Source organism: Saccoglossus kowalevskii, chromosome 15, assembly GCF_978046115.1.
Source record: "Saccoglossus kowalevskii chromosome 15, keSacKowa6.1, whole genome shotgun sequence".
Taxonomy (NCBI): domain Eukaryota; kingdom Metazoa; phylum Hemichordata; class Enteropneusta; family Harrimaniidae; genus Saccoglossus; species Saccoglossus kowalevskii.
Genome location: NC_140655.1, coordinates 20,967,869 through 20,990,082, shown reverse-complemented (window position 1 = coordinate 20,990,082; position 22,214 = coordinate 20,967,869). Strand labels below are relative to the sequence as shown.

At 37.9% G+C, this 22,214-nt stretch overlaps 1 protein-coding gene across 2 annotated transcripts in view; it reads right to left on the bottom strand.

Annotated features, from left to right (window-relative positions):
* Positions 1-22,214, bottom strand: part of LOC102806958 (neuronal acetylcholine receptor subunit alpha-10) — a 128,283-nt gene that overhangs the window by 21,156 nt on the left and 84,913 nt on the right. For both annotated transcript variants that reach the window (XM_085490547.1, XM_085490546.1), the window contains exon 3: positions 529-665. In XM_085490547.1, coding sequence (XP_085346673.1) covers positions 529-665 — 137 coding nt within the window. The remainder of the gene's footprint in view (positions 1-528; positions 666-22,214) is intronic.

Below are 22,214 nucleotides of genomic sequence, written 5' to 3'. Positions count from 1 at the left end.
TGGAGTAGAAATGACGTCAGACTCAAGCGATTCCCAAATTGGTAAAATCAGCTGAGAAGTCCAAAAACACGAGACAAGTACGCGACAGTGAATGTACAGGTCTATGAAAGGAAGTATGTGGGGCACATGCATGAAATGATATCAAAAATTTTACATTTTCTAAAAGTTTGGAGTAGAAGTTGACCCACTTTAACTAGGTGGTTGTTACTAGATCCTTGATGATAAAGTGTCAAATTTTCTGAAATGTGTAGTACGAACTTGCCATCACATTTTTAACAGGGCGTACATGTTACCAGATTATTGATGATATAGTTGAGTAGACAGACTTGCTCATTCGCTAATATGATGTCATGTCGGACTCCCTATTCAAAATAAAGTATCAAATTTGTGTAACAGTAACCGGTATGTAATGACAAATGGTATCAGAATGAAATTGGATTGTTAATTGAGAAAATTATCTTATTCACTCACAATTTACTGTTAGTGTGCTATTGTAACATGAAATTCAGTGTGATTGAATTGACTTACCATATCTACAATCTGTGTTATTTGCATTGTAAGATTTACGTCAACTGCATGCGTCCAATTCCAGACTGGTCGGACTTTGTTGTTATAATTACGAAAAATGTTTTCAAAAAGTTTCTGTTCACTTCCTGCAAAAGCACCTGAAATGGCAAAAAATAAATACTTTAGTATTTGCGTTGCCTTTTCTCTTTTTACGTGATTAAACACTTGAAAAGTGAATAGCACGATCATAAAATACACTATCTGGATCTGGATTATTTTCAAGTGTTTAACGGGCGCGATAAGAAAAACTTTGCAGGGCGAAGTTAATTAACCAACAACGCGGCAATATGGCTACATCCTCGAATTTTGAAGGTATTCCATGAGATAGAAAATGCACGGACACGTTGCTATCTGGTCCGATCGATCTTAGCTCTGTTGAGTCATGGCAGAGAAACTACATAACTCTGAGCGGTGAAATTCGAAACGGAAGTTTTACTCTTGAGGATGTACTTTTTAAATTTTGCTGTGGACAACCATGTTACCAGCTTCATAGTTTATGGATGGCTTGTTATACTAATCCACTATTTCTTGGGCATACAGGGGTCGAAATACTCTGGTGCACTATGCACATAGATTATTAGCTAGTGCAAATAAACTCAAAATATAATGTGCACGCTGTGCATGTAGCAATGAACACAACATTTTCTCATTATATTCACTAAGCCTAAATTAAGTTCAACAATTATTGTAAGGTAACTAAAAAAAAAGCAAATTCTTTCGTGTTCACGTTGATCGAGAACTAGTAAATTTTATTATAACTTTAAAAGTGGTGCATTTCACAACAATTTAGTGCAGGTAAATTTCAAATTCAACATGCACACTGTGCATGCAAGGAACAAAATAATATTTCAATCCCTGGCATAGGAATCCGAAGTTAATTGTATTTAGTGGATTATTTAACATATATATATAATAATAATAATAATAATAATAATAATAATAATAATAATAATAATAATAATAATAATATTTTTTTGCGATGTGGAAGATTGCACAAATAAAAAAAAATTCTTAAATTATTTATGTACAAGACATTTATATGAAAGTACATGGCTAGTGTATGGTACACAAACTTATTTGTATTTGATGTTTATATAATGGCGTACTTTCAGGCCAACTACTTTGGTTACAGTGAGCCTTTGATAACCTAGTAACGTACGACCACATCTGCTAAGAAATACATTTTAATATACACATACTAATATACTGATGAATTTCCATGGCATATCAAGGACGCAGACCACCGCACAAATCAGCTGAGTTTAGGGTTAATAGCAGAGCATGGCATTAGAGTAATTTACTCCACCCGTGTTTCACTAATTCAAATTAAGAATTGCGGCAACAAAAAGGCACCCAACCATTGAGACCACTTAGACAACTCGTCAACACACCCGAGTGAGTAGCCCGGTGTGACTTTATCCGTGTAAAACAAGTACTGAGATTGCATTCTGATTTCTCTCCTCAGATTCTATTATCGCTTTTAGCCGCATCCCTTCCTGCGTACGTGTATCGTCCAACACTCACGTTCCTGCACATACCAATTACGAGCTGATCCGTTCATCTATCGATTCTATTCACGTACTTCGTGTCTTCGATTTCTAATACCAATAAATTTAACAAACTGTTGGTTTTCCCGATTATGCTTGCACGCTTGTACGACTCACTTTTGTACACCTGCTTTACTCTGAATTTACTCTGACAAAACAAAAGTCGATATTGCTATTATTTTTGTAATACCTCGGCAATTATTTCTAAGCGGTTATGTGTTAGCAAACACACATCTACATTATATAGTCTTAACTTTGCATTTCGTTTAAATAGAAACGTCGCCTGTGCCAAAACTTTGAAACAAATATAGCGCATAGAAACAGTAACTCATTCAGTGGTTTTGTAATTATCGTATTACATAACAAAAACAGTGAAAAACCTACTGTTTTTTGTTTACCTTAGAAATCTAGGAAAGAAATCTCCTTCACTTTATTGATTTGTTTCGCATGATGAACTCTAACTTAAATGGCTGGTCGCGATGTTTGAGTCTTGGTACAAACAACGCGAGATACCATCTCAAAAAGGGGCACTTTATGTTCTATATACAATATTTTCCCAGGCGTTACATAACACCACCGATACGATAGTCTCAAAGTCTGTTGAACGTGAATTTTAATATAGACAGAAAAGTCTTCGGTTTGAACTGCATAAGTGTCTAATTTAAGATGGGATTGGAATTCGAATTTCCAGCACTTTAGATATTTTAATGGTGAATGAGCAGATTTTAATCGCAGTTTTGTATATGTCATGGTCCTTGCCGCATTTGTACTATAATTGGTGTGACATAAGAGTACAAATTATAGTACTAGTCTCTAATAAAAAGAGTGTTATGGTACCAATTTTAATCCTCTACTACACATATAAATAATACTTGGATAAAATAACGAGAGAACGTCTGTATATTATGCAACAATGAGACACATGTGACATATGTGACACATTGATGTCTCTTTCACAGCCCAAATAAGGTCATGGCGTCACAACTCATCGCCATGAGGTAGTTCACAATACACGCGTCAGTATATAAATACATGGTGTTTTAATATTATTAATAGTAGTGCCTTTATATAAAATAATATTATGTATTTACGTCAAGACCAGTGGTTATTATTATTTGCTGACATAACGAGCGTAACACCTAAAATCCAGGGCCTATTTCACCAATTTAATAGCAGGGACACGTGTGGATCCCATGCCTCGATGTGGCCTTATGACACCAAAGCTGAAATCATCCACCTAATTACAGTATATACGTAATATCTGATATCTGTAGATATTTATATTAAATATAAATAAATTACATTTATATTTCTGTTTTCCCCGTATGAATAAATAGTCTTTACTGCGGCTCGTATATCGCGCAGGTTGATGTTACACTATAATTTCTGACGACGATGTGCGTAAATTTTGGCGGGAAAATTGGCTCGTTAATTTTTAGTATCGTTAATTACCCAACTTTGTTATATTTGTTTCTTTTCACACAGTACGCGGCAAACGAGCAAATCTGAGTGACCACAAAATAATGACTAAATTAGATATAACGAACAGGACTGTCCGACGACAAACTGGAAACATGATAGAAATGAAGTCAAGTTATTTCGTAAATTACCTGTTATCATAACCCACGTTATCGCTAGCGTCGCATAGGTGGTGCCGTGCGACCGGGTTCCTGTCGTGTGATCGAGCGACCGCCGTGGAGCGAACACGTCGGCGAACATTTTTCGCCGGCTTCTACAAATCACTACATCGGCAAAATTTGAGAGTTGTTGTATTATCAATTCATGTTTTCATGACGATCATCAGAGACTGTCATAAAAACGACGTGTGCGTTGCCATTGGTGTCACACATTAGGAAAATAGTACCGGTGACAAAAAGAACACACAAACAAAATGCACTGAATGGAGATCCCAGCAGATGGCGACTAAACGAACGCTAAATAAACTATACACTCGAAAAGAAGACATGTAAACTATATGCATAGGGAGTCCATACCACGTGACCCATCTGAACGCAGAGGATGTTGGGAGAGACGACACACTATTGCCGGAAATGTCGCTTTGCAGACGCGGAAATGCTCGACTCCACGAGTTTTACTAGCACTAAAGTTGTCATGACAACCAAAACTTTGGTACGTTCGACAGTGAATAGAGTACGGCGAAGGGAAATAATAGCGTGAAAGGGGGTCTCTTTATGTGTATGGTAATTGCGTATGACATGATGAGTTGGAGAGTATGTGATGCTGGATTGGGAGAGAGTTATTGACTTTGTGTTACTGTTATATCAGTACGGTATGTGTTTGTTTTCCGTTTGTGTCATTTAGTATTCCTCTAACACACAATTATTCTCATTTGTTGGTAGAAAACTGGGTTAAAATTATAAAATTGTTGACCAATTTCCTGTTTGTGATTTTTAAGCAACATATTTTAGTGAAGTTCCCGTTCCGATCCCGCCAGGAATATTGCGCCAATTTCACTGACAGACGTCAAAACAACCCGAAACGCGTGTCACATATCACGTTGTCTCGCATGCCGTTCGTCTGAACGTGGTTTACTCACACTACATGCATGTCGTTCCAGACAAAGTATAATGACACCAAAAAAGCATTCGCAGCTGCCTGTCTGCCTGGTTAGGTAGTCCATCAGACGAAATATAACATTTCATTCAATAACATGCAACATACTCCATGGTGCAAACGCGCCAATCATTAAACGTTACCAATGTTAGCAACGTATTCGCAGCTCTGATTTTCGTTTACACAAATTGCAAGTGCAAGTAACAACAAGGGTCAATAAATCGAATACAATTTAGTAAATAATCCTATTGGTTGAGGACATGACTACCTCGTGCTCGATGATATACAACCTATGCCATCCGTACTCGGGAATAGAATCGCCGTACGGTTTATCGGAGAGTGGGGTTTCTAATCTTATCTAATTACTGACTGTGCGAAAGGGGTGGCGTTACTACTGTTTGCTAAATATTATTCCTTTAAGCTAATTACCAGTAAATTGATGCTTCGCGGGGAGTAATTAGCGAAGCGCGTTAATGTGAATTTGTCGAATTGTTGTCACCAGTGTGATTATCCGCAAGTGCATGAACACAGCCCGCTCATTTGGCGTGATCCTAGATAATAGTTTAATTTTGTCTAAAAAATAATAATTATGCAACTGTTTCATATCCGCCGAAACAACCACAACCTTACTCCCAGCATGTTTTCTATCAACTAAACAATAACAACCCAACACATAATATGATCAAAAGACACATGTATTATTGTATTGTTCACTCCGCCAAAAGTAGTTTACCATTGACTTTGCAATATAACGAATGAATTGTCGCAAAAGCAAAAATTGCATGAAATCAATGAACCAGTCAACAACTGGGTGGAATTATGCCAGTTTACACACATATGAAGGGTATTGGATGACGTGGATTGATTTTTTGTAAAGCTTGTTGAACTAGTTACATAATCTAGTGCCCTCGTCCGAGATGTTGTGGACAGTATCACAATGTCACTTGTGCTATTGCATCCGCAGGACACACATCACCAACTAACTTACCATATCATGGCGCCGCGCCATGAAGTTCCTCGCCATATTTTTGCACACGGCACGCGAGTACGTAATGTAATACAAGAGGTCAACTAGCACCGGACACAATTAAAATATATATCACGATTATAATTATGTTATCATTCCCAAGCAGTTAAAAGTTGCTTTTCTGACTTTTCATTGAATTTCATGTTCCAGTAGGTTTATGGTTATAGCAGTAAGGTTTTGTAGAAAAGTAATTGCACTCAAGTGCAACTTAAATACAATAATAATAAAAAAAAAGATCGTAATTCTTTTCCTGTGTAAATGTGTGTTCTAAGCCCTTTTATGGTCTATGCGCAACATTTAATTGTCTGGGTAAAGGTAAAGGAATTCACTCGACCATTTGTGTGTTAACTTCGACATCTGTCCATTTCACATCGATATGTTTTGAATAAACCACGCAAACAAAAGCTGTCAACTTTGAAGATCGCAACTAATTTATATTCAAACTGGCCGTCATTTTAGGCTCCAACTCTATAAAAAAAAAACGAAATGCGGAAATGCGTTTAGATACCAATTTTAGTTTTCCTAATTTCGAACATGTACGATTATATATTATGACAGTTTTCGCACTAACTCGAAAATAAAAATCACTGCAAATACCCACACGTACGGGATGAAGCCAGTCAGAAGTAAAATAGCGTCTGGAAAATACGATTGTCTGTGTTTATCTATCTTACGCCCATTAGTGACATTAATAAAACAATATCAGTATTTCTACAAGGTAAATTTTACAGCACCACGTGACAGATTTCACTCAACCGTACGCAAATTAAACCATAAAAGTACCATATGTGGTACACTAAAACGTGTTATCATACTGTCGATGCTGTTTTTTTGTGTGTGAATGGCCTGTAGTTAAAATATTACCCAGCCATTGCAACTGTTTTTTTTTTAGAATTACTCTATGTATCTAAGGTTGTGAGATCTCTTTTAAATTGCGGTCGTCGTCACGTCACGCATGCGCGAGATATGGATTTCATATGAACAAAGAAGGCGACTTTTACTGATGTAAGACCAACGAGTACAAATAGATACACTACTAAGTTTTAACTAGGTAATTTAATTGACATTTGGAAGGCATCGAGTTAGTCACCCGCGGTAATTAGTGCACGTCTCGCCTATATTACAACTGGAACTTATGATTTCTATTAGACGAGCGCATTGGATTGCGGGAAAACATTCTTTATCGATACAAATGTTGCACATGCGCGGTGTGACGGCCACCGCCCTTTGCATCAATATTTAATCGACGTCATGTCATACGCACGTGGGTCAGCGTGTTATGTTCAGGTGTGTGCGCATGACTCATTTTAAATCCAAAAACACACGTGTTTTTTTCTGCCTCTTTTCACTCACAGGCATTGGATATGATATGCGCGTGGTGTTGCGCACTAGACGCTCCAACCAGACACATGATATACTGATATACAACAGATACAGCGGATTTCTTGTCAAAGTAAATGCACTGTGTAGCTTATAGTTTGTCGATCGAGCTGCTTATGTAAGTTGTGACGTAGGACGTGGGAGTTAAGTATTAAGGGAAAGTTACGTTGGGACAAAGCCAACAATCTCCATGTGTAACATTACACCACGTGGCTAAGTGCTATACACTCAACTTCGATCACAAATCTGTTCAAACTAATGCATTACTGACTATTTTGTCACAAATCCTTTCACAGCAACAATTCTTGAAACGTACCTAGCCTCTTCACTATCACTTGGCGCGTTATATTTGTATTCGCCAACGCTTCAAGAAGGGTTCAAAGTTATATGTGTGTGTCGATCGGACGGACCCGACCGACCGATTGATTAACAAATATAAGAAACACATATCTGGCAAAGAAGTACAGAAAATGTCCATGCAAATAGGTTTGTGTGAGACCCTCTTGGTTGATAAATACAGTTTCATGAAAGCCTAAAAAAAAGATCTGATACTTTAAGTTGTAAATAAATTAGTCATCCGCCGTCACCTGGTCTATGGTAGAAATGGTAATCCAGGCAGCTGATCCGATGACGGAAGTAAATGGATGATCATTGAGGGGGAAAAGCAAGTTTTGGATTCCTTGCTCTTGTCGGCATATCGATGGCCATTTGCCTCCAGGGTTTATTGTACACCGTGTGACTACGAGTGAGTTTTAAAGCGGGAGGGTCGTCACCTGCGCACGCACGGGAATTGAATCCCAATCGACGATAACAACACACGCTAAAAACACAAAGGCTCATGGGTAGACCCTTGTTTGTAAACAATTACACGCTATTGCCACATAACGCATGCGCAGGTGACGACTCCCCTAACAATAAACACAACTGATGTACTCTGTTATCGTGCTTAGTTTGATAGTCCGCCGAGTTGCAACGTTGATTTCATGGAAAAGTATTCGCTGAACGTTGCGTCGATGTGTGCCGTAATGTGTCTGTGATGGTTATTTTTGGGTAAGGTAACCGTCTGGCCTTTGCATTAAGGTTCATTTACTTTACATAATGGTGAAGGATAATCGCTTCGATCCGTTATGGGTGCGCCAGTACCGACCTTAGCCGTTTGTTCCCGTTGAGTGAACAACATCGACAAGATAATGGATATCGTATGACAGAAATAGTCTGTGAAATCAGATGAAATATACCATTACGCTCAGGGGTGACAACACAACTGCCCTTGCCTCTAAGAGCAACTTCAAAGTAATCTTTATATTACATGCTGTTGAAGTTTATTAGAATTGGTAGACAAAAACGAATACTAACCTCAGACGCATTGACCAAAAAGGTCTCGTTGAGAATGAGATACCCGCAGGACTTGTTTTCATCCCTCAAAATTGTTCAATTCGCTCCCGTCATCGTGTCAGAGTTTCCTCTTACTAATGTAACTATGATATTTCGAACTGCGGATGCAATAGTCATGGTGGGAGAGAATTGAACCTATTAGAAGGACAAAAACAAGTCTCACGAGACTCGTTCCCAACGAGATCTCGGTGGCTACTTGCACCAAAGGAAATTTTTAATAACAACTGTTATGATGAAATCCAGTCTAGTGTAATGATTTCTTTTTTGGGAGTACCTCTTTCAGAACACAGTCAACAAATATGAATAGGCCATGCGAATTGTCCACGGAACGTTCATTTGGTGGTAGATACTACAATTAATAGTTGTGGGTTGTTTGTAATATAGCATCTGGGTAAGGATTCTTTGTGCTCCATTTCATTGGAATCGTTGTCGTTACTGGGAACAACATGTACTATGATCATTAGGATTAATACCAATACAAATTTAACGCCACGAATCAAGTTAATAGACTGGAGTTCAGTTTCCCGGAACTGATTACTGACTATGAGGTATCAACGTATAACTCGAAGATTCCACGGCGATCATTTCGAGTGGATCCAAATTATGGAGCTATCAATGTAAATCGGGGTGAACTTTAAATAACAAGCAAGCTATTAACGTATTTCTTTCTTAAATTGTGCAATAAAATCACATGATCGAGCAATTTCAGCATGAAACCACCACGAAAATTAAAGTCGAAACGTTGAAATACCCATAGCAATTTCCGCCATTACAAATCAAATGACAGGATCATTACTACTAAAGTTGAATTTCAGTTAGCGATATATATGAGCGAAGCTTAGAGCAAAAACAATAACATGCAATTTTGGTTCGACATTTATATTTTTCTAGAAATGCCCAGGGGACGCAAGAACGCTGATATGAAAGCGCACTTTTAACCTATTAAAATGTCTGATCAGGACAGCGCGCTCAAAAGTGAAACCTGACTACTTTTGACAACGAACGTCAGTTACTATAGCAACGCACTAATCTCATTGATTCAATTTATTTAAATGCACACGGATCACTATAATAGCTATCCCATATCGTCTCCAGAGTTTGTAGAACAATCTTCACTCCTTTGAAAGCTTGATATCATTCTGAACCAGTGTCGTACGTGAAAGACATTGGCTAAGTTTCTATTTTGCGCGATTTCACGCGCTCGTCAATCGAACTTGTTCTGACCATCAAAGGTCGTCATGGACGTTAATCGGTAACAACGGGGAGTTTCATTTATGGAATCAGATATTAGCGAGGTTATCACTCCATTCATTACAGTCAAAGGAACAAAAAAATCACTATGTGAAACGCAGGGGCACACAAAAAAGCAACCAGAGATGAACAATTTGTACGGCTTGTAACGCATAGAACGCAAATCACACAACTTGCAAACCCTTAACTATTTACTATATACTTGAATCTCAGATACTCGCTTGATTGTATACAGGTAGTATTACGCACGTGGATACCCAGCAATACACAGATTATGATTGGGTCACAGAAGCAAGTCAAAGTCACGTGTTTCAGGCGCGCATGTGTACAATCACTTTCTCCGAGAAATGGAAATTGTCGTTCGCACCTTCAGAATACGTTTCGAGAATTCGATAACCTATGACCTACGATGACGTAGTTACGAGCGCGGCGGATTAATCGAATTAGATGTGAACAAGACAGTACTAGTCTTTACTCATTTAGTTGTGAATTATCTGTTTTAATATATTATTTAAAAACTCTATATTAGCAATAAAATATTCATGACAGGGCTATGTTCAACCTGACCTCCGTCTGCAATTCGTGTTTTTGGCATCATGTATTTAATCACGAAAGATAGCGGATTTATACTATTAAAGCGGGATTGTCGTCACCTGCGCACGCGCGGGAATTGAGTCCCAAGCGACGATAACATCACACGCTAAAAACGCAAAGGCTCATGGATAGAATATTGTGACACGCTATGGCCATCTCACGCATGCGCAGGTGACGACTCCCCCGCTTTAAAATCAATTTCACCAGTGATGAGACTTATAGCGAAGTGATCGACTCCTGATAGATCCAATTTTGTCAAGAGCACCCGAATATGTCTTCTTGATGTAATTACTTCCGATGAGTCCTATCACTTCGATAAGCTCTCGTGAAGTCGACCACAGTGTCCCTACGTGATCGAACTGGGTTCATGCACATTTCTTTCAGCATCTTTGTGACTTTTAGAAATGGTTCCGGTTCAGTTAACTAAATAATTATTCCTCAGCTCCTGAGAGCGAGGTTATTTGTAGATATTTTGGCGATCGTCGCTGTGTCTGCGGAAGTACTATGGGAGATTGCATGATGTTAGTGAAAAGTCTTTTGATCAGTAAGATAATTTTAGAAAAGTGAAAACTTAAGTGACTGTGAAATAAAAGTTTGTTTTAAATATACAATATCATGGAATATGTATGAAATAATGAAAGGAAATTGAACGGATATAAAAGGGCAGTAAATGTGGCAAGAATGTAAGGTCAGAATCCGGAGGTCAAAATACATCACAATACATTCATCATCATTCATCGGCTGTCAACAACTATGGATGCGGTAAAAGTCTTGATTTGCAGTTTGCGTGAATGGCCGGGGAAAAAATCATGCCAATTCTGTGCTTCAGTAACAGTATTTGCTGCTTTTTTGTGCAATGGAAATTAATTCAAGAAATGCTGTCAAGGACATTTCCTTCTAGTAAAGAAAACTTATCTTGAGAAATTGAGAAGACGAAAATCTCTTGGGACAGTCGTTGTTGTCAAACAATGGACATACTTCTCCTGGGTGTCAAGGGTGGTTTTGATTATTAGAAAAGGGAAACTGCTGCTCTATGGAAGAGCAAAACATTTCAATGACATTGGCCACAGTAATTCTAAATCGATGTTGGTTTTAATTGGTGTTAGCTGATGTAGAAGTAATAACATTACAATGTTTTTGAGTTTAATGGTAAATTGTTAATATTAGGAAATTAATAGTAAATGGTAGACTCCCTTTTGAATAACATCAACCAGTCTAACCTGGTTGACAACAATGAAATTCTAACAACAAGGCAATTAGGACAAATTAATAAAAATATACAAACATCATTTATATCAACTTGGAAAAGTGAATTACAAAACGAAAATCAATCAAACCAATATGAAATATAAATAAATTAAGAACATTCAGAGAATTAAAAAACAATTTTGCTTTTGAAACCCACCCTGTTACCCTGCAAAATATTGAGATGCGCGAAAATTTAAATAATTCCGCCTCAGTGACCATAACTTGAAAACTGAGACTGACAGACACAACGGAATACCCCCTGCTAATAGATTATGTAACCTTTGTGATCAGAATCACGTAGAAGATGAGTATCACCTAATGATGTCATGCAAAAGTTATACCCCCGATAGAAATGTCTTATTTGAAATGGCAAAAACCAAAATTTGTCACCAAAGACACAATTCATACTCTTGCTAAACAACAGTGGTCTATACTCCCTGTAGCAAGGTACCTAAAGAAGTGTTTTGAAATAAGACAGCAACCCCAGTGACAATTTTCTTTCCCAGTTACGTTTTGCATTTTTTCTATCTTTTTATTGTATAATAATTTAGTCTTAATATTTTCTTTCTCTGTTACAGTAATGTATTAGCTTAGTTTTTTGTATGTTTTTATTTTATATTATTTATTTAATTTGTTTAATCTGTTATTCTTTCTTAAACATTTGTAGCCATTGCCAATCCCTTCGGGGAATGTGTAAGTGTTAATAAAATTATTAGTATTTAATTAACGACCCCGCACATTATTGATTGGCCTTGGCTAGTTGAAGAAGTTTTTAAATGGGCGACTCGATAGAAGTATTCGCCGTGACTCAAGACTTTTCATTCGGGTTAATACAACGCTTACATATTACTGTCAGGAAGGTTTGATGTCTTGTTTGTATTTGCACAATGTGAAAGAGGGGTTTATTTTCAAAATGTACTAGTACATGGGTGGTTGTATGCATATTGAACTATACAAAATTTGAATTATGTCACCAAACTGTACGTTTTGACGACTCGTATGCAATTGTAAGATTAAATTTCTGATATACTCGAAGTGAATCTTAGCTTTGTGCTTTTTATAAATGTTATGGTTCGGTTAATAATTTTCTGGAAACTGTGCAGAAAATCACATACTTTCATTATTTTTTGTTCATAGTTTTTCTAAATTTCAGTTGTTATTGTTCATAGTTATTTACAGCAATAACACTTGTTTTCTGTTGTGAAACTATTTCCAGTTATTATGATTGTGTACATGACAGCTTTCCCCACACAATAAGACATGTATGGATATGTGTGAGTATGTTCCATGGGTTAATAGGTCACTTCTTTATATCCCACAATGTCTGGTAATTCTAACTAACTACTATTTCGCAAATTTGCGTAGCCTTGCTTCTACTCCAATATTGTACTTAATAGTGAAAGTTAATGCAGATGTATTTACATTCCCTAGTATTACACAACATCCTTTGTGCTGAGGCAGTTATGGTTCATAACCATCACCAGTTCTCTTGTTAATTTTATACATCTTATCTGAACACACCACGAGCAAAACCGTGTGTTGAGGGTAAGTGGGTGACACCGTGACGGCGTCACTCTGTAAATGTGGAGTATGTCAGATTATTAATGTCTGTTTAATGGTGTTGATGTTCATGTGCCGGTGGTCGTCGCGTAGCGCGGTCGAATTTCGAGTAATTTACACGATCACCTGTTTTATAACGTAGATGTCAACCATAGAACATACATTATTTGACAAAAACTTCGGCGTTATAAATTCGTGACGTGAACTGATATAAAATGTAGGACGATACGGGGCAACCCAATTCATCAAAACGAACCAGCCGCAACGAGGAGAAAATACTAGTAATACATTGTTATTTATATATGATAAATTGTTATGTTTTACTGTCATGGAAACAGCTCGCTCGATATCATTAGGAAAACATGTTTCTCGGCAACGATTAAACAACTGGGATCTTTCCATATCATTTACTAAAAACATATGGGTGATTGGAGTACATGGACTAGAAAGTATGTACGATAATTCAATTAAATGCGGCCAAGCACAGCGATTAAACACGTTAGGGCATACGCTGCGTAAAAGATACGCATCTCTCCAATATGCCAATCTCGAACCGACTACACCCACCATTTATCGCGTTGATATAACAGAGCGATGCGCAGTTTTATAAAACGCTGGTATTATAAAACCCGGATAATACAGCTGCAGCTGAGTCAAATATAACATCATAACACGGCGTGATTTAAGCGAGCAGGTCGTCATCTACGCATGCGTCAGATGGCCAAAGCCTGTTATTGTTTACAAACAAGCGTCTACCCATGAACCTTTGCGTTTTTAGCGTGCGTTGTTATCGTCGGTTGGGACTCAATTTCCGCGCGTGCGCAGGTGACGACCCTCCCGATTTAACATGAAAATAAAATGATGTAAATGTGAGAAACTCAAATATTTGGCGGAAAAACGGTTAGTTTGTAAAACAACGCAGTATCGTGTACCAATCAATCGTATGGAGAAATCAGACTTACACCGTGTTCGACACATAAACTATTACTGATGTATTATACCCAGTAAACAGCTCAATGTGTGACGCAACAGCGGCAATTATTTTGTTTTACCAAGCATCGACGATTGTTCGGAGCATATGTTTGGCTCAGCAACTATTGATAGTCAACCACCCGGTACGATTTGCTATGGCAACGAGAAATACAATAACTAAGTCAAAACATGTTAAATGTTTATGTTTATATTCTGTTTATTCTGCCGAAGCATATCATGAATTACTTCTGCTGAATGTATTAAATTTTGCAATAATTACGTTGTAGGGCTCAGTGGTGTCATGCTTGCTGTCATATGCAGTTGTTCAGTGTGAATGATGACAGTGGTGTCGGGGTAGATGGATAGGGTGTAAATAAACGTACACTCAATCAAACTGGATTAGTGTGTATGTTGTCAGATGTATGTTGTCAAGTAAAATTGCAAATACAACACGAGGTTGAGATATTTAATTTTCATTTTCTTGTTTTTTTATTTTAGTTTGCATTAAAACATTATCTACCACGAAGACTTCTGTGCAATAATATTATCACGCCTCTCTTCTCTGAAACAAATGTTTTCACTCGATTACCTGCACTATCGTCGATATGCCGATATTTGCCGAAGACTAAGCCTGTTGTCTCACCGCCTACTGTTATTGTTCGGGCTCATCCGGTTTCCTCCGTGCACCTACTGTTAGCGCATCGCGACTTTTTACGATTCCTAGTTTTGTTTTATCTTGGCCACTATTCAAGAAACAAAGGAGGTTAATTATTTCATTATCAAGAGATAATTACACAGAATATATAGCATTATTATGTAAATCAGGCGCCATTCGTAATAATTTCCGCGCTGTAATCGAGCGGACTTAGTAACGTAAACAATGGTGTGTGTAATTCAGTATACTAGTATTTGATGAAGTCACGTGTTGTATCCGCGCAGTATGCATAATGACGTAATGTGTGGTGAATTGGTATGATAGGCTAATTCACACTGATTTCCCGTTTTAGCCTGTGGACAACCTCTATAAATCTATCGTTATTTTTTGATGAATAATTTTGTATTGCCACTGATCGCCGTAATTTATCATTGTTATTCACTTCAACGTGTCTCAATCATCGCAACAAAACATACACGTGTAATGCGTGAATTAAAGTGCGTTTGGTTATCATATTCGGACAAAACGATTGATCAAGTTGGCAACTTCTGCATGCAACACACAGATGTGAAGGTGTTTCATTATTGCGTGCCATGACAAACAGCTTCAATTATGTTAATTATGAGTTATTAAATAACATATAGTGATGGTCGACACTAATTATCATAGATCGCGTGCCCAGGGTGTATACTATTGCAAGTTGTGATATTTAGTATATGCGTTGGTGTTAATATAGGGAGAATAACCGTAATGACATTCAGGTTAAAACATCACAGTCGTCACCTCGCGCAATGTTCGATGTGAGTCGCATGCGACGTATACAATGCCGAACTCCGCACAGTTCGATGCGCGTTACTTAACATACACTATTGCGTAAAGCGCAAAGGCCTATGGGAAGGAGATTGATACAATGCATGTAAATATACACACGAAATTCTAAGACGCGCTTCGTGGCGCTGTGAACGTTGGCGTTTTATGCGCGTGAGAACAGTCCGCGGAGAATCTCTTGCGTGACAGGCCGGGTCATATCGCCTTTTTTCACAGCGATATGCGAATAAATAACATCGATTATTCACATCCGTTAGACGACCATTGTCGATAAATGCTGACTGAAATTTGAAATTTCAAATTATAATGTTCAGCCTATCACAAAACGAGGCTTATATACGTCACGCTTTATTTAAAGCGGAAGCCCGGACAAACAACGTAATGCTCTCAGATGAACATAAATGTAGGAGAATTGAATTTATAGTTTGTTCATTTCACTTATCATTCTCTGCATGTGGTTCACTATATTGATTCTCCTGCAAAGGATTATGGGTAGGGTATATCCAATGTTGTGAATCATTGAGGAAATGATTTCATGAAATTGTAGCCCAGACTTTAAAAATAATTAGCATATCATTCATATGTATGAGTTCGGGAGAAATGCGATTCCCAAAATATTCATAGAACAGGTTGATACACGTGGCGTTACGGGTTGTATACTCGATTACGCGACGTGACGTCACTCAGAATTGCAAATGTCGTTGAGGCTTTATCAAGAATCAACACGACAGACGAGGTCGCGTGATTTACTGAACATGATGTGAATATTAACAAAATGACGTCACGATTTCGCATTTAAAACGAAGGTCATATGTCTTTGGAACTTTGACCACGCGGCGGCGCTAATTTGTGCCACCAAGCGTCGAGTAATAAAACACAAACATGAGCAGAGCGCCCTCGCATGGCAAAAACCTTGATACTAGTACGCTGCAGTCACGGTGAATAAACATTGAACACAAAATTGTTCGGGTATACCCTTGTATTTCCGATGTACGAGATAATCATGCCAGGGGCTGTATGTATTGAAATGGAGGAGACCTGCAGATTTAAAAAAAATGTATCGGGGTAATCGTCGCAGTTCGATCAACAAATGAAATATTTACAAACCTACAGAGCCATTGAACTTCTAGATTTAATATAATGAAATACACGATGATTACTTCTGTTTCGGTGTGTCATGTTTACCGATCATCTATGTGGCAATGTGTTCATTAATTCATCAAATGTTTAGTTTTCGAAAAAATATTTTTCCGAACGCTCATATTAAACGCTCTGTTACCTGCAAATTAGCATAACAAAATGATGAAAATAAATTACACATATCTTTCGAGTGAAAAAACCTTTAAACATCTGAAAAATACTATGATTCACATAATCACATTCTTCAAATTCAAACAATATAAATGTGTGTGATCATATATTTATACATACACACACACACACACAGCACACACACACACACACACACACACACACACATATATATATATATATATATATATATATATATATATATATATATATATATATATATATATATATATATATATATATATACGAGTAATATACCTTCACAGATATGTTGACTTTGTGAGAGTATATTTAGAATGGTATTTCACGAGATTCCGGGCTTGTACTTATACTACAGCTACCTGGCAGTCATAACAATGCCCCGACTTCGTACTCGTGTTTCGTTACGAGACACCATATACGTGTTTGGATACTAGTATTATAGTTATTATAGTCGTTACGTGTTGATAGAGGGCGTAACACGTAAAATAAATGCAATTGTGAAGTGTGCAGAAGTGATTATGATTTATTTTGGTACGGCTGTCATTGTGTGCAAGTTTTCACTATTTACGCGTTTGCGCCCTCCTTGGATAAATACAATAGCAGGAATAATGTGAGATGTAGACAACATCCCAATCACCACATACCCCCAGCAACTCACTCATAACATCCTGATCAGCGACGGTATTAGACCAGATGCATTATTACTAGAGGGGTGTGTAGGTTACATACGTTGTTCGAAATATGTGTATCCGTTCAAATAGAGCCCACCCCCTAACCACGCCCATTGTTCCAGTAACCATGGTTACGTGGATCAGTAAAAAAATAGACGCGTTGACTGAAATAAATGGGCACTAATTGAGGGATAAAAACAAGTCTCGTGGCTTTCTCGTTTTCTACGAGACCTCAGCATCCATTCGCGTCTCAAGTCTACTCCCCGCAGATATAATAACCACAGTTAACCGTTATGTCGGGTCCGTCCACGGTATTCTAAATCGACTGTGCACAATCACGCTAAATTGTAACACCTAACTATCTCAACGTGACAACTGTCAGTCTGTGCTATAGGTCTTATCGAATAATCAACCACGACTCACAATTCGATCGGCAATCATATTAAGAATACCCGAATTGTTAGAACGGTAGGCTACATTTCTGTAAGGCGGCTGTTTAACATTATTGAAATACCGTATCGTATGATACTCCGATTTCGAGACGGGTGGTCGGTAAAACTCGTAAGCTCGTAAAATGCCCGTGTTATGAGCTGTAGTCACTATACATATAACTGCCCCAAGCGAAATTTACAAGGTTATGGTAATTGGCGTATTGATATTAAAAGTAACTAAGTTGAGTGACGTGTAGGTTTTAGGTAATGCGGCAGGAATACAACGTTATCGGATTCGCCCGAGGGGAAGACAGTCATTTAAATTATACAAATATGTGTCAGGTCACATCCCGGGCAATTTTGAGTTGAAACAAGGTCATGTACGTTTTTTGATTTGTTTTTATCGATTTTTGTTCTTTGTTCACATTCGCATGATTGTAAACACTGCACTTCAAACATTGTATGTATGGATATCTGTACAACGGTGACATTTGTGCTGCAGGGCATATTTCCACGCATGAATCGTACGATTACTTTGCAATATTTTACTCATCACCGCATCCCAACACACCGTATGTGATCAATCAAACAAGCACGTGTCGAAATATGTTTTTGTTTTTTGTTTTTTTGCCCACTACAGAATTGGCGATTGCTCGAGTGCGTCTGTTTTCACATTGGAGAGTGGGTATTACATAAGACGAATAGCGCTTTCAATGATAATGTAAACAGTTGATAGACGAATTCAGCGAAGCGTCAGAAAGAGTCGTAATGAAAATAAGCAGTACGTGATAAAACGGGGACAAAACAACCCATTATAACTTGTGTTCGCATTCCCAATTCTAAATACGATATGTTATATAAAAAAAATGTTCATCATCAAATGGACTACTATTAAAATGGTGTGATCCTTCAAGCTTAAGTAATGTATGCCAAGTTATTAAGAATTCAACAATCATTCTGCAAGCTATGAACCAATGTAAGCATCAATAAATACGATTTGCACCAGGGTGGTATTTGTTCAACTAAATATTTATGTTTGAGAAAGGGATTACCTACAAGATATCGCATGGTCTCCAATCAAGCTACGCCTGTAGGCAATGTTGATGCTCTCGCGTGGTTGTGCAATTTCACGATCAACCGACGCCACACGCCTCGGGATCGAATTGTTCAAAGCAAACGTCGTTTAACCAGATGCCCCCTTAACGACACCCCTGGTATATTCTTGTTTGTCATACTATCTGTGGGGCACAGCCCTTCTCAATCTAAACCACTAGCACGCTTTGCTGACCACTTCGATGTGATGCGCATTGACAGCGCTAGAGAGTTTAGTGTAGTAACAACGAACGGCAAGTTCAAATAATAGCGCAGCATTATGTATTTATGACGAGCTTGATCCGTTCCTTCTACCATTCCCAACACGTAGATCCCATAATTCTTCCAAATTGAAAATGCATCAATGTTTTCCCGTTATCGTATCAGTTTAAACCCAAGCGAAGATGGCACCCCGCGGCACCGCGTAATTGGAGAGAAGAAATATGCAAATTACCTCATTAGGCGCGCGTCACATGGTAATTTATTTAGATAAGATTTTCGAAACTAATTTCCAACGCCTTAATTTGCACAGCGTTGGACAATTAGCATTCTCAAGAGAACCGAGAGTGGCATACAAGTTAAATGTTATAATATTTCAGTAAATAGGCGAATAATGTGATTATACCTGATAGGTATGAATCCCACGCATTATGGTAATCAGCTGTCCATATTGCGTCTGAACACAGCGTCTTTCGTTCAATCCGATAACTTGAATGGCCATTAATGCATTTCTCAGTCTGATTGTATGAAATTATGCAAAACTGGCATTTAACAGTTTGACCTGTAACCATTTATAAGCGCCCAATCACCTACCACCGAGTAAACACGTATATTCCTTCTATATTCTCTTCCAAAATTCCGAACACGACCAGTAGCCCGTGTCTTTTTTGTCTCGAATAAAAAAAAAATAGAAAAAAATACATACATAGTTGTCACGGAATGTTAACATCTAAAAAGACGGAGCTTGTTTTAAAGATTTACGAGTTGCGTTAAACTTTGTAAATTTGTTCATGAATATGTTTGTTGTTACAATATACAAATAATGGGTAACTTTCTTAGGCATTAAGCCTGGGTATGCGTTAGGTGGGCATCTGTGGTCACGCATTTTTGTCGTTCACTAAAATCCACAAAGTCCGTTCAATTACAATTGCAAGTTGAAGTACAGGAGCAGGGGTCTCTACCGTTTACATCAGACACGAGTTCAGAATGTTGCGTCGTGTATGTACGTGCATCAACTATTCTAATCTGTGCCTGTTTTTTGTATGGTAAACTTAGAACTAATATATCTAGACCGAGCGTTTAATTGGCCTACCCGTGTAATCATCTATTCAATGTTTTTCGGTATGATCTACGATTTAAAGTTTATTGAAATTTGTGTAATTATTGGAATTGGTATATGTTCCTAATTGTATGTAATGATAACTGGCATAGTTAGCCAATTTAGGATGGTGAACTGAAAAAAGCTTCGCGTCATTTACGCGACGATGATACAAAGCGGCATGTCTGTAATCAAGTCCATGGGACGCGCTAATATAAAAGACTTCAATGAAGCTTCTTTGATTGCTTCATCTAATCTCTAGTTGTGTGACAGAAAAAAAGAGAGAAATCACACAGGTAGGCCACAACACATTGCACAAATTTGCAATAACCCCAGTTGTTAGATACGCATGCGTGGAACCGACACACGGTTTATGCGCAGGTGGGTATATTTCCAAATATGGACAGAGCAGGAACTCGCTAATGATGTGCATTGCGATGTTCAACAGTAATTGTTTTTTTTTAATCTTATTATATTATAACTGATAATAGTAATGAGAGCACTTGCACGCACATTTAACTCATCAATAAACACTGCTTCAAGTTAACCATCAAAGGTATATATTGTGTTCTGGAATTAACTTCAAGACATCAATTTATATTTAGTTTGTCGAATGCAGCTAAAGTTCTGCCAAGTTAACCTAGTATCGCTCACATACAGCATCCATACTATAGTTTTATATAACGAGGTGAGTTGGGCGCACAGCTGCAAAGTTCTTCTATAACAATCCCGGGGCAAAATCTGGCAATGTTTATTTTCACAAACTGTTGAACACCCTCACGACACATCTGTGGAACTGTGAAAAAACGCTAATAAGTCCGAGTACAGAAATGTCGGCTTTTAGGTCAGAATACCACGTGAAAAACATTTTGATGGTATGTATCCAGCAGAATTCGCGCGGTAAATAGAGCCTTTTCGCGATTACATAGCCCCGGGTATTGTAGTGTTATGTTGTTTTTATTCTTTCGGCATCATGCAACGATTCAATCATCGCCAGAAACGACAAACAAACACGCATCGATGCCGCCATCCATGTCGCCACTTCTCAACATACATCAGTGACGTCACATATCAACTTACTTCATTAAAGATATACCAAAACAATCTGTGTTCGTCCCTGGATGCACCCCACCTCGACGAACACATCTCTCATTCACTCACTCACTCACTCACTCACTCACTCACTCACTCACTCACTCACTCACTCACTCAATCAATCAATCAATCAATCAATCAATCAATCAATGATGCAATAGTCCAAAGTATGATAGGACTTGAAAAGTGTAGTACATTGTCTATACGAAAAGCGGCCTATCTCATTTGTGTATGAAATACGAAGCCTTTATGAACATAACAGCATCTGCCCGTTTCATCGGATGTCATGTCAATTAAATACCCCTCGAACAAGCTAATTATCTAACTCAGGACAAGGACGTTTGTCATGCTGTCCTTGAAATGATGAAGGTACACATCAAAGGGACAGAAATAATGTATGAATGAACACCCAGAATGTGACACACATCGTGAGTAAAACATTCTTCGGTTGTTCACGGGATTTCATGTAGGTTAAAATCTTGAGCTAACTATGACATGTTTTTTCACGAAATATTCTCCGATTTTCAAGCATAATTAACGTACACGCGCCTTTAACGTCACGTGTGTTGTTTCCTGTAAAGAATGTCGTGAATAAATTATCTATGTATATAAGTTCGCTTTTCAAAATTTTAACTAGTTCAACTAGAAGCAATCAACGTGCCAAGCCTACATCTGGGTGTTAAATTGACAAGTTTGATTTTCTTTCGTTCTCCTAT